Source organism: Dendrobates tinctorius, unplaced genomic scaffold, assembly GCF_039654945.1.
Source record: "Dendrobates tinctorius isolate UK_male_01 unplaced genomic scaffold, ASM3965494v1 ptg000004l, whole genome shotgun sequence".
Classification (NCBI taxonomy): domain Eukaryota; kingdom Metazoa; phylum Chordata; class Amphibia; order Anura; family Dendrobatidae; genus Dendrobates; species Dendrobates tinctorius.
The window spans coordinates 557501-571718 of record NW_027361672.1 but is presented as its reverse complement, the minus strand read 5'-3'; the positions used below and the strand labels follow the sequence as shown (position 1 = coordinate 571718).

Genomic DNA, 14218 nt, shown 5'->3' with positions numbered 1-14218 from the left:
TTTGCTATGAGCACCGCCTGGTGGTCGGCGCTCATAGCAAGTGAGCATTTCTACTACACACAGGTGATCAGACAACTGCAGCTTCTAGTTCCATAAAGACTATGGAAGAATGCATAAAGTAAAAAAAAAAAAAAAGTTTTAAATATTAAAAATAATATAAAAGTTCAAATCACCTGCCTTTCGCCTCATTCAAAATAAAACAGTAAAAACAATATTGCTGCATTCAGAATCGCCTGATATATCAATATAAAAAAAATTAACCCAATTGCTAAATGGTGTGACGAGAAAAAAATTAAAATTGCCAGAATTAAGTTTTTCTGATCCCCGTTAAATTGCAATAAAATGTAATAACGGGCAATCAAAAGATTGTATCTACACCAAAATAACATCAATAAAAATGTCATCTCAACGCGCAAATATTAAGCCCTCACCCAGCCCCAGATCATGAAAAATGGAGATGCTACGGGTCTCGGAAAATAGCACCATTTTTTTTTGCTTACCAAAGTTTGGATTTTATCTCACCACTTAAAAAGAACCTAGACGTGTTTGGTGTCTATGAACTCATAATGATCTGGAGAATCATAATGGCTGAAGAAAAAAAAAATTGAATTGCACTTTTTTTTTTTTTTTGCAATTTCACCACACTTGGATTTTATTTCCCGGTTTCCAGTACATGGTATGTTAAAACCAATAGTGTCTTTCAAAAGTACTACATGTACTGCAAAAAAACAAGCCCTCACATGGCCATTTTGATCGAAAAATAAAAAAGTTATGGCTCAGGAAAGAAGGGGAGCAAAAATGAAAACGCATTAACGAAAATACCTCCGTCATGAAAGGGTTAAAGGGGTTGTCCCGCTAACAAAGTACATTTTAATCAACAGATCATGGAACAATAATAAGTTCCACAATTTGATGGGTTAAAAAAAATGTTCCTGTCCTGACATAATCTTATAGTTGTGCCCCAGCTATCAGGGCTGGTTTTAGATGAACTGGGGCATTGGGCAAAAGTTTAAAGTGGGTCCATAAATGCTCACATATTGCACCATCGCACAGAAACATTTTGGTTGCATTTATATGCACTGAGTTCAGGCCGTTAGACGAGTTCTATCAACAATATTGAAGTTGTTCGCTTGTTTCCTTGCTGATTTACACCAGCTGAGGAAGAATGATGGGCACAGATCAATCACTAGTAGATCAATCTATCCCTATACAGTAGCCTGTTATCAGCTGCATATCTGCGGTTTTCATTGGCAGTGTGCTGCTGAGAACAATGATATTTGTTCCGGAATAAACAATCCAATTACTCGATGCATAGGCATCATTTTGCTCGTTTAGTATTATGGACCCCATATCCCTTAGTCTTCCATATGGTATAATGTGCCCCATAATTCTTCACATAGTATTATACATTTCCCATAGTCCTCCATATAGTATAATATACTGCACATAGTCCTCCACATAGTATAATGCATTCCTTAGTCCTCCACATAGTATAATGCACTCCCCATAATCCTACATATAGTATAATACACACCAAAGTCCTCCATCCCCATAGTCCTCCATATAGTACAGTGCATTTTCCATAGTCCATACAGTATAAATCACTCCCTATAGTGCTGTATACAGTATAACGCACCCCGTGATCCTTGATATAGTATAATGCAGCCCCCATATAGTTCACATAGTATAATGCACTCTCCATAATCACTGCTAGAGTACAATGCTGCTCAATAGAGTATATATAGTATAATTAAACCCCATAAAGTACATATAGTATAATGCACTCCATAGTCTTGCAGTTTTATGGCCACCACATACCGTATATACTCGAGTATAAGCCGACCCGATTATAAGCCCAGACACCTAATTTTACCACAAAAAACTGGGAAAACTTATTGACTCAAGTAAAAGCTGGGTATGCATTGTCTCCTCATCTCCATCATGGTCTGCACGTCTCCTCATCCCCATCCTGGCCTGCATGGCCCCCTCATCCTTATCCAGGTCTTCATGCTACCTCATCCCTATCCTGTATGCATGGCCGCCTCATACCTATCCTGGTATGCATGACCCCATCAGAAAAACGTTAAAAAGAAAACATCCTACTTACCTTCCCTGCACTCCCCCACGGCGTCCTGTTTTGGTGCCAGCAGCTGCCGGGCAATCACGGGTGCCCACTACTTAAAGGAATGAATATTCACTGCCCTCCACACCTATGGCATCTTCTGAGTATAACTGAGGTGGGCTTTTTCAGTACAAAAAAATGTAGTGAAAGACTCTGCTTATACTCGAGTATATACGGTACTCGCTGAAAAAAATAAAGCCTCTCCCTGTTCCCCCGCTGCTCCTGTCTCCTTAGCAAATACCTAGTTTGCCTGCCCCTAACGCCAGCCCTGCCTGCTGTGTACTGTGTAATGATAAGTAGAACATCCGTTGTACACTCAATTGATGCAAGTTAAAAGTTTATTGAATAGAGTGAACTGCAATGGTAAGTTGAACAGTGCACCAGGTGCTGTATAGTGCCCTATAAAATATACATGCCTGCAAGTGCCCTCCACCAGTGACTGTTTGAAAAAGTTTTATCAAACCGAAACATCAAAATGAGCATTATTATTGCTGTGCACAGTCTTCAATAAACTGTTTGCTTTCATGAACTGCGTGTTCAGCGGATATTATGCTTATCATTTCTTGGGATTCCACTCCCATTCCACTTGCACCTCGCATTCAACAAGTTTTACACAGTGTATTTTGTACTGTGTAATGGCTGTGTCGGACCATGCGGGGAACAGGGTTGGTACATACCACAATTCCTGGCCATGGGAGGAAGCGAAAGAGTATACAGACATTACAGCAGGGGATCACAGTTGATTCTGTAAGGTAAAACATTGTTTTTAAACAAGCAATGAAATGTTTTATCTCACAGAAAGCAGCAAATATTACCCATTGCTGTCATCTGTTGCTTCCTCCCTGCTCAGGAGCTGTGGTATAACCAGACTATGTCCCTGTACAGTCAGACACAGCAGGGGCACAGTTATAAGATTATCTCAGCACAAGAACAATTTTGCAACACATCCAGTTGTGGAACTTATTTTTATTCCAGAATCTATTGATTAAAATACCCCCTTTTTTTTAATAAACCCTACTGAATTTTTAGTTATATCAGTACACATAAACTGTACATTTTAACAAATCCTGTGGAAGTGACAATGGCTAAAGCAAATAACTACTTGAAATTATAGTTATAGCAGTACATATGAACAGCACTGATTAACAAGTCATAAAGAAATAAAAAATGACTACATTTATCCCCATATACCCTCCCCATTCCCACCCTACCATTATCTTCTCTGCATGCACTATTATTTATATTATATTATGGAATTGGTGTGAGTCCACCTATTCGCTGCATTAGGTACCATTGAGTATTTTCAAATTGTGCTTGTAGCTTATCCCTGATCCCCGGAGGAATAGTTGGAATAAAGAGAGACCAAGTGTTTAAAAATTTCCTGCCAATCTTTCTTTACTGGTTAGTGTATCCAGCCAGTCCATTTTGAAAAGGAACATAACCTTAGAGAGTACAAGGGATTGTGGTGGCACAGCCTGACTCAACCAGTGATGCAAAATGCTTTTCCTAGTGGCCGAAACTTAAAATACCCTTTAAACGATCAATATGCCAAACGACATTACATAATTTTGAAAATCTTTTTGCATTTCTGAAACTCTCCTATTCACTTATGATAACCAGGCTGTCAACCTGTCTTATTTATTTTTTTTTTATTCAGGATGCTGGCAGAGTTCTTGAAAGAAATGCAGGACAGCAGGACAAAGCTGAAAATCTTTTTCCCTCTCTGTGGAAAGGCTGTTGATATGAAATGGTACATGCAAATTAAGCTCTCATAATATTATTATTATTTATTTATTTATATAGCGCCATTAATTCCATGGTGCTGTACATGGGAAGGGAGGTTACATACAAAGTTATAGATATCGTTACATGCAAAGTTATAGATATCGTTAACAGTAAACAAATTTACAATGACGGACTGGTACAGAGGGGAGAGGACCCTGTCCTTGCGGACTTACATTCTATGGGATAGTGGCGAGGAGACAGAAGGTCGGGGGGGTGCAGCAGCTCAGGCGGTGGTGAGTCGGCAGAATGATTATTGCAGGCTGTAAGCTTTCCTGAAAAGATGGGTTTTCAGGTTCCATTTGAAGGATCCGAGGGTGGTGGATAATCGGACGTGTTGAGGCATGGCATTCCAGAGGATAGGGGATATTCGGGAGAAATCTTGGAGGCGGTTGTGTGAGGAGCGAATAAGTGTGGAGGAGAGTAGGAGGTCTTGGGAGGATCGAAGATTACGTGAGGGAAGATATTGAGAGATTAGTTCAGAGATATAGGGAGGGGAAAGGTTGTGGATGGCTTTGTAGGTCAGTGTTAGTAGTTTGAATTGGATTCGTTGGGGAATTGGGAGCCAATGGAGGGATTTGCAGAGGGGAGAGACAGGGGAGTAGCGAGGAGAGAGGTGGATTAGTCGGGCAGCAGAATTGAGGACAGACTGGAGTGGTGCAAGAGAGTTGGCAGGGAGGCCACAGAGGAGAGTGTTGCAGTAGTCAAGACGGGAGATGATAATAGCAAGGAATTGAATGAAACAATATTCTAAATTCTTTTAATGATTAGAACTTATTGAATACTGTCTATCCTAGGCTCACTGATATGGGCCATCACGTGGTTGGGGTTGATGTCTGTGAAATGGCACTCAAGGAGTTCTTTGTCGAGCATAATATCCCTTATGCTGAAGAACTTGTAGCTGGGATTCCTGGAGCCAAAGTATTTAAGGTTAGTGACCTTTTTGTCAAGTAAGGCTGTGTTTACATATAGATTTTGTCACATACCCCAGTAGAAATCTCCCAGTGCATATGTTAAAACTATGGTCTGGATGTATGCATCTATTTTCCATAGTAATAAAAATATGAACTAGTTCAAAGTCAGGTATACTATCATGTTTCACTTATGCAAATAATAAGAGATGTTATTTTGATGTATGTCCGGTCTCCTGATAAGACAGGCATCACCCACCAATATTAAATAGGGTTGTAGCAAAGATTCTTCAAAGAACACATAGACTCCAAACATTGAAAAGGCATCCAAACCAGTTATGCACACAGATATGCAAATAAAATGATATATAATTTTTATTTGACATTCATTTAAGTTCAAGGCATAAATTATATACTACACTAATGTAGATAAGTACTGACGTACTATATCTACATTTCCCAAAACTAAAGTGTTGAACGAATGTTGAAAAATACCGTATATACTTGTGTATAAGCCGACCCGTGTATAAACCGACCCCCCCCTAATTTTGCCACAAAAAACTGGGAAAACTTATTGACTTGCATATAAGTCTAGGGTGGAAAATGCAGCAGCTACTAGTAAATTTCAAAAATAAAAATATATACCAATAAAAGTAATTTAGACATCAGTAGGTTAAATGATTTTGAATATCCATATTGAATCAGGAGCCCCATATAATGCTCCATACAGTTCATGATGGGCCCCATAAGATGCTCCATACAAAATACACCCCATATAATGCTGCACAAAGGTTAATAATGCCCCCATAAGATGCTCCATAGAATAATATGCCCCATATAATGCTCCATAAAGGTTATGGCCCCATAAGATGCTCCATAGATTATGCCCGATATGCTGCTCCATAGATTATGCCCCATAAAATGCTTCATAGATTATGCCCCAATAAGATGCTCCATAGATTATGCTCTCATATGCTGCTCCATAGAATATGCCCTCATGTGCTGCTCCATAGATTATGCCCCAATAAGATGCTCCATAGATTATGCCTCCATATGCTGCTCCACAGAATATGTCCCCATATGCTGCTTCATAGACTATGGCCCCATAAGATGCTCTGTTATGGGTCACCGAGGAGGATAGCAGGCCCAGGCTAAGCCTCAGAAAATCAGAGAGGTTGGTAACTAAGCGGATGCAGACCCCTGATCCTGTCCACACAACTAGCAGTAGCCGTGGAGCGTACCTACCATGATCCTAGATGCCTCAGCACAGCCGGAGAGCTAACTAAGCCTAAAGCAAGAAAGGGGAAATCTAAACTGCCCTAGAGCAGACCCCAAAGGAATAGATATCCCCCAAACATATATTGTCGGTGAGACAAGATGAAAACACAAACGCAGGCAGAAAAATAGACTGAGCAAACGATGGGGCCCACACTGACTAGGCAGGACCGGAAAGGAAAGACACTGTCCAACACGTCTGATGCACAAAAACACTGAAGTTGCACGACTTCGCCCCGACTATATCCGCACTCTGGTATATTCTGAAAGCAAAGCAAAAAGAGAACAATATAAAAGGGGACAAAACAAACTGGCACATGCAGTAACATATGGGCGGTGATTCAGCACAGCCCCAGCCGGAGCTAGCTGACCTGCACATAGCAATGATAAACAAAACCAGATCAAATGCAAACAGAATAGCAAATGAACCACTTAGCTGAACATGCAGGGAAAGCTCAGGAGACATCAGACCTCAGGATGCACAGGAAGAAAATCACCAGCAGGCATAGAGGGAGTCGGCTGTCTTAAATCCCAATCAGAAACCCCAGATCTCCAATCGTCTTCCTCATTATCAGGTGGCAAGCCTCTGTCAATCAGATCAGCTCCACTACCTCCAGTAACCACCAGAGGGAGCCCAGAAAGAGAACTGCTGTGAGTTCATTTTTCCCTTCAACATTGAGGTCTGATGAACTCCCTCCTCTGGTGAAGGAAGGTAGTGAGACTGATTACCAAACACCTGGGCAGCTAGATGATAACTGGGTGGCTGGAATTGAGGACTGGATATAAGGCTGCCGACGCCCTTCTTCCTGGCTGGTGATTTTCCTGCTGGATTCTTGGAGACCAGTCTGATTCCTGCGTCTCAAAGCTAAGTTTTTCTGCTCTGCTTTGTACTCTTCAGTTTTGTTTTTGTTTTGCCTTGTTTTTTGGGAGTTCTGCCATCCCCGGCCGGGGGTGAGCTGAATTCCATTTTTGTCTCTGATCTGTTGATCTTTTGCTCTGTCTTCAGAATATACCTGAGTGCTGATATAGTCTTTTGAAGCCTAGCGACTTCAGGGCCTGTTTTTCAGTCGGTTGGCTCATTTTGATAGGGTTTTTGCGGATGGCAGACAGCAGCTTTCCTATCCTGTCCTATGTAGTTAGCTTGGGCCCCATCATTTGCTCAACCTATCTTTCTATCTGTGTTAGTGTTTTCATCTTGCTTCACCGTCATTATATGTTAGGGGCTGCCTATTGCTTTGGGGTCTGCTCTGGGGCAGTTTAGTTTTTCCCCTTTCTGTCTTTAGGCTATGTAGCTCTCCGGCTGTGATCAAGGGGTCTAGGGCACCGTAGGAACCTCCCACGGCTACTGCTAGTTGTTGTGGATAGGTTCAGGGGTCTGCAATCCGATAGCTGCCAACCTCTCTGGTTTTTCTGGACTTAGCTGGTATTTTGTTTTTTCCTCCTTCGGTGACTCATCACAACAGAGAACTCTCAATTAGACTATGCCCCCATATGGTGCCCCATAGAATATGCCCCCATATGCTGCTCCATAGAATATACCCCCATATGCTGCCCCCATAAGATGCGATATTCACCTGTCCTGGGTCCATCGCTGCTCACCGCTGTCTGCCGCTTCCTGTGTCAGTGACTGTTCAGCCAGCAGAGGGCGCAGTGCGCACTAACCACGTCACTGAGCCCTCTGCTACCTAAACATCACAGACAGATGACGCTGCAGACAGCGGTGAGCAGCATGGACCCCGGACGGGTGAATATCGCTGTACTTACCCCCTCTTGGCACGGTCTCTGCAGCCCCGCTTTTCCACGGTCTCCCTTCCTGCCTTCAACAGTCACGTGATACCGCTCACTACACTAATGATATGCGCATATTCATGAGTTTAATGAGTGGTACCACGTGACTGCTGAAAGCAGGAAGGGAGACCGTGGAGAAGGGCTGCAGAGACCGCGCCAGGTGGGGTAAGTATGATCTCTGACACTCCCGCTCCCACACAACTTCTGGGTTTTGACCAGACAATCCTTTTTAAGCTAATTACTAGAATCAGATTTTAATCAATTATGAACTGATGTATCTTTTACACAGTATTTTTTTATCAGAATTTTTATATATCAGAGTATTGTTTCATTGTGTAGCTTGCACTGCCCTGCACAAGGGAGGATCCCATGTTCTTGATTCTTGGGGAAGTATGCATACAGGACACAAATGTTTGTCAGTATTAATAGTGCAGTATATCAGATATTAAGTGCTTTTTTTACTGTCTTTGACCTTGTAATATATATAATGTATGTGTGTATCACCAACCAATCACGAAGCATCTTTCATTTTACCAGAGCTGTTCAAAAGAAGCTGAGCTGTGATTGGTTGCTATGAGCAACAGTTTTCCTTGCAACCAATCACTAAGCATCTCTCATTTCACCAGAGCTGGTTAAAAGTAGCTGAGCTGTGATTGGTTGCTATGAGCAAGTTTTCCCACTTGACAACACCTCAGCAGACACTGACATGTTGGGATAAATCTAGCATCCCAGGGAACATAAGCTCCCAGCCATTGTCTGCCCCCCTGAAAGGAGCAGAGAGCACATGACAGAAATGAATCCCCCCCTCCCTGCCCATATCCCCATCACACGTCCTCCATCTCATAGACCCATAGGCACATCTTCCCTCTTAAACGGATCTCCGGTATGGAAGTCAGGGCAAATCCACTCTGCGCTCTGGTTCTGACCCCAGGCCCCTCTTAAAGGGATCCCTGGTATGGAAGAGTAGGCAAATCCATTCAGCGCTATGGTTCTGACGCCAGGCCTCTCTTAAAGAGATCCCCGATATGGAAGCTAGGACCGTTCCACTCAGCGCTCTGGTTCTGACCCCATGCTCTCTTAAAGGAATCAGGCTATTGGCCCACGTAGCGTTTTAAAACGCACAGTGAAAACCGGAGTCCTTCCCAGAAATTGCGCGTTTTTTTCCGCGCAATTTCACCGCGATTTTACCACGATTCTGTTCGCGATTTTGCTGCGATTTTCTTAAGCACTTTCCAAGCGATTTGAAGCATCGCTTGGAACGTGATTGACACGTTGGTCACACTCGTCAAACGTAGTGTTTGACAAGTGTGAGCAGCTTTTTACTATTGAGGCCGCCTATGCGGCCTCAATAGTAAAAAATAGAATGTTAAAAATGATAAAAAAAATAAAAAATCGGGGTATATTTACCTTCCGACGTCCCGCGCTGCCATCCCGGGCCTCAGCGTTCCCAGCGATGCCTTGCGAGACCTGTGATGACGTTGGTCTCGCGTTACTATAGCGATCTCGCGAGACCGCTAGAGTCACGCGAGACTAAGTCATCACAGGACCTTGCCGCAAGGCATTACTGGGAACGCTGTGGCCCGGGATGGCAGCGCGGGAAGTCGGAAGGAAAATATACCCCGAGTTTTTATTTTCTGTTCTTTTTTTTACAGGGGTATGGTACCCAGGGCCTGGAGGACAGTCTCCTCTCCTCCACACCATGGGTACCAACCGCACATGAGACGCTTAACTTCCCGCATGGTGGGCATAGCCACATGCGGGAAGTAAGCGATTCTCATGCATTCCTATGGGTGCGGAATCGCGGCAATTCTTTGCGATTCCGCACAAAAGAATGATCATGCTGCGATTTTTTCCGCGATGCGTTTCCGCCGCAGAAAAAAGCGCAGCATTAGCAAAGCATGTGCGGAATGCCATAGGAATGCATGGGGGGCGTTCTGTACACGATTTTTAAACGTTTTCGCAGCGTTTTTGCGCCGAAAATCGCGGCAAAACGCTTAAAAATCGCATCGTGGGCACACAGCCTTATTGGTATGGAAATTCAAGTTAGGGCAATTCCACTCAGCGCTCTCGTTCTGATCCCAGGCCCCTCTTAAAGGGATCCCCGGTATGGAAGGGAGGGCAATCCCACTCTGCGCTCTGGTTCTGACCCCAGGCTGACGGGATGATGTGGAATATTAGGGGTAGCAGTCCGGTGGCTTTGACGGGATGATGTGGGATATTAGGAGTAGTACTCCGGTGGCTCTGGCTGTCGGGATGATGTGGGATATTATAGTGAATGTGGCTATGCTGAGTGGGCGGGGCTCTACACGTGTGTGTGTGTCATATATATATATATATATATTCATTTTTGTGAGTCTAGTTCCAATTTAAAGATATCTGTAGTTTATTTTACAGTATATATTTCAGGAGTTGTATGATCATATCCTTATTGTATTCTTATTGGAATTATGCTTAAATTCTAGTTTAACTCCATTGTAAGTACATATTATTCTTTATTTTGGGAATATTTGGCAATGGTGAAGGTACCTTATAAAAACTTCGCTATCACTTATCTTGGGGACGAGTTTGAAACAGTGGAGAGACAATCCATCATCCTGGCTTATACTGTTCTAATCTCTGGCTCCATTTACACTGCGCAATACACAGCGTCAAATAACTGGCAATGTGCTTGCTAATTGGTGGTCATTTAATAGCCTGTTTACACAGACCGAAATTCAGATGAACATTGAACGATCTGTAATAGATCATTCATTACATATAGACTGCCCTTGTTCTCTGCAGGGCAGGTCCTGTTTACACAGTGTAAAGGCCCCTTTACATTTAGCGATGCACCAGCGATCCCGACCATGATACGACCCGATCAGGATCGCTGGTGCATCGCTAAATGGTCGCTAGTGAGCTGCTAAACAGGCAGATCTCACTAGCGATGTAGCGACGTAGTAGCAATTGTACTTGCCTTTCAGACGCGGCGATCCTGACGTCCTCCGCCCGCGTCCACGCGTCGCTCGTCGGCGCCAGCAGGAAGCCCAGCAGGAAGCGCCCGACGAGAAATGGACCCGGCCGATCTCGCGCGATCAGCGACAGACAGCGGTGGAGCTGGTCGGAGGTAAGTATCACACATAGCGATATCGCTAGCGTCACAAAATCGGTGACGCTTTAGCAATATTGCTAGCGATATCGCTATGTGTAAAGCCCCCTTAAAGCGCTGCCAAGAATAACTATCTTTTGTGCAAACTAAAAAATCATTTCACCCAACGAACAAGTATTTTGCTCGTTCACTAGGTGATCATCAGCCTGTTCACCGTGCAAGATTATTGTGAAACAAGAGTTAATGATAATCGTGCAGTGTAAATGGACCTTAAATAAGTTGTCTAGGTTTGGGGTAAAAGTCTGCAGTCACTTTGTGTCACTGTAGACTTCTAAATCCTAACGGCTCATCGCACGCTGTCAGGATTTTCCAGTGTTGGCAAGTGCTGATGGTTACATGAGCTCAGGTGTGCAATTTGCAGCCTTTTTTCCACATTCCTGCTAGATATGTGCAGCCTTGCTCAAAATAAGTGAATGAGATGAGGCCGAGCACATCTATTATGCTTGTGACCGCATATATGCAAATTGCATACATATGATCATGTGACCATCCAGTCTCCATGCTGGCACCAGAGAATCCTGACAGAGTGCAGTGTGCACGCCCTGAGGTTTCAAGAGTTTGCACTCGCATAGAGTGACTGCAAATTTTCATGCCAAACCTGAACAACTCATTTAAGGCTACCTGATATTGTTTATAGATATTAGATTGTCAAAAGAACCCCCTAAAAATGTGATTTATTGCAAATTGCCACTGAAGATAGGAAATATCGATATCAGACATGGAATGGCAATTCTTGTGGGGGGGACTTTAATACAATAGTCATGTAACAGTTATAAGTGTGGGAAAACCTCTTTTATATGTTTAATATCCATATTTTATTTCAGAGTGTGTCTGGGAACATTGCATTGTACTGCTGCAGTATTTATGACATATCTCAGTAAGTATTCACTTCATAAGATTATTACTGGATACCAGAACACAACTTTTAGCAATATATTTTTTTTAACATAAAGTACCGTATATTGAGTATCTGACTTTGGTGATGTATAGCAATACATGATTGTAAAATGGACTATGTTTGTAACAATTTTGTGTCATCTGTAGCTCGGTCATTGGAAGGTTTGATGGAATGTGGGACAGAGGAGCATTTGTAGCTGTGAACCCAAAAGACAGAGAACGGTTGGTTAAAATATGTAGTCACATAAGTTATAGCTATGTATTTTCTATGTGCATAATAGGAAAGAAATAGATCTGAATTGTTCTTCAATTTATTAATCTCGAAGGCATAAAATGCTTAAATGGTCACTGTTTAAACAAACTTAAAGCAAACCTGTCATCAGGATTTTGCTAATTAAACTACAGGCATTATCAGGTTTCCTCTAAAGGCCCCGTTACACATAACAATGTCCCAGCGATCCCACCAACAATCCGACATGGATGGGATCGCTGGGACATCGTTAGACAGCCCCTCCAGCGGCCTGGACCAGCGAGCAAGCTGGTTTCCAATGGAAACAGCGGGTTTCAAGGAGCCGCGGCTCCTGGATACCCAGTGTTTATATTACAAACCAGTGTCCAGCGTCGCTGATCTCTCGTTGCCACACGCAGCGATGCGTGCTGGCCAGCGGGAGACCAGCGATCAAAAAAAATGGCCCAAGCCGGTCAAGCACGATCAGAGATACCTGGCAGGGGGGGCGGTCGCTGATCCCCGTCACACACAGCGATCTCGCTGGTGAGATCGCTGTGGCGTCACAAAATCAGCGATCTCGCTTGCGAGATCGCCGTGTGTGTGACGGGGCCTTAACAAAGTATCTTTTTAATCAGTGTAACAGCGCCAACCTGACAATGCCTGTAGTTTACTTAGCAAACTCCTGATCAAAGGTTCACTTTAATACCCCATTACTACAGTTGAATATAACAAAAGTTGTAATATATCTCCTCTTGGGGAAATCTGCTACTATCTCCACTTATGAGACACTTCTTCCTCATCTGCCTGCTTCCTGAAATCAACATCCACTCTGGAAAAAAAAAAACAGTTAATGTCTGTCTTGGCCTAATTAATGGGAACCTGTCACTTGAAAAACGCTATTAACTTTCTCCTTCGTCTCATTGGGGGACACAAGTACTGTGGGTGTATGCTACCGCCATCTGGAGGCTGACACTAGGCAAACAACACAAGGTTAGCTCCTCCCCCGCCGTATACACCCTCGCGCTGATTGCGGGCGGAAGCCAGTTTTTTGCTTAGTGTCTATGGAGGCACACGTCTGGTCTTTTTTCTCCAGACTTTTTTTCCATGAAGATTAGACAGGGGCAACGGATCCTATTGAAAGGGTCCGATTTCCCCAAACCATCAACGGGCGAGCACGTGTCGAGTATCGTCTCCACGTATCCTTTCCCGCACCGTGGGACAAGTCTGGGCAATTTCCCCAGAATTTGTTATTTTAGTTTGTTTTTTTTTTTTTCTTTATTTTTTTCTAAGAAGATGAGACAGGGGCAACGGATCCTATTGAAAGGGTCCGATTTCCCCAAACCAACAACGGGTGAGCACATGCGAGTGTCCCTCCACGTATCCTTTCCCGCGACGTGGGACATGATGCCGGACCTAGCCCTGACCACCCCTTGGTAGAGAAACCATGGGCTATTCAGAGGCACAAGACGGTCAGAGCTGCCCCGACTTCTCCACCAACGCAAGACGGAGGTGCTGCAAGGAGGCGGATGGTCCCTCTCCTCGGCTGATGCTGGACGGAGTTAGGGTGCCTGCACTGTCCAGGATCCCCACACCACCCCCCGCTCCCTGTTTTGGTTGGTCGTGATCCCTGAAGGACCTACCTGGAGTCGTCTGAATGAAGTGGACTTGAAGGTACAGGTCGTACGGGGGGCTCCTGGGCAGCAGCAGGCAGCGGTGTGCGTTCCCCTGAGGCCCTCCTCGTTTCCATCGTGGGTCCAGGAGTAGCGGCGCTTTCGCTGTCATCACCGCCGTGGCGCGCCGCCACTGCGACGCGGGCGGTGGTGAAAAATTTAGCCCCCGGCCTTGGTCAGTGTTAGGCCGCGGCGGAAGTACTACCCTCAGCGCACGGCGTCACTTCCGGCGGCCCGCCCCTTGGAGCCTGGGCGGGCGCCGGATAAATCCAGGCCCCGGCTTCAGTGCGGGGTAGGCCGTGACCAGGGAAGAGGTCGGCTTGCCCCACGGAGGCTCAGAGGAGGTCGGGGCTGCGGTGCGCAGTTGGGGGACGCAGGTCAGGTGAGTGCAGCTTC

General features: G+C 44.3%; 1 protein-coding gene across 2 annotated transcripts in view; it reads left to right on the top strand.

The window, feature by feature from the left end:
• The window catches only part of TPMT (thiopurine S-methyltransferase), a 74184-nt gene that overhangs the window by 38632 nt on the left and 21334 nt on the right, over positions 1-14218 (top strand). For both annotated transcript variants that reach the window (XM_073566098.1, XM_073566097.1), the window contains 4 exons: positions 3780-3872; positions 4702-4834; positions 11851-11903; positions 12071-12145. In XM_073566098.1, coding sequence (XP_073422199.1) covers positions 3780-3872; positions 4702-4834; positions 11851-11903; positions 12071-12145 — 354 coding nt within the window. The remainder of the gene's footprint in view (positions 1-3779; positions 3873-4701; positions 4835-11850; positions 11904-12070; positions 12146-14218) is intronic.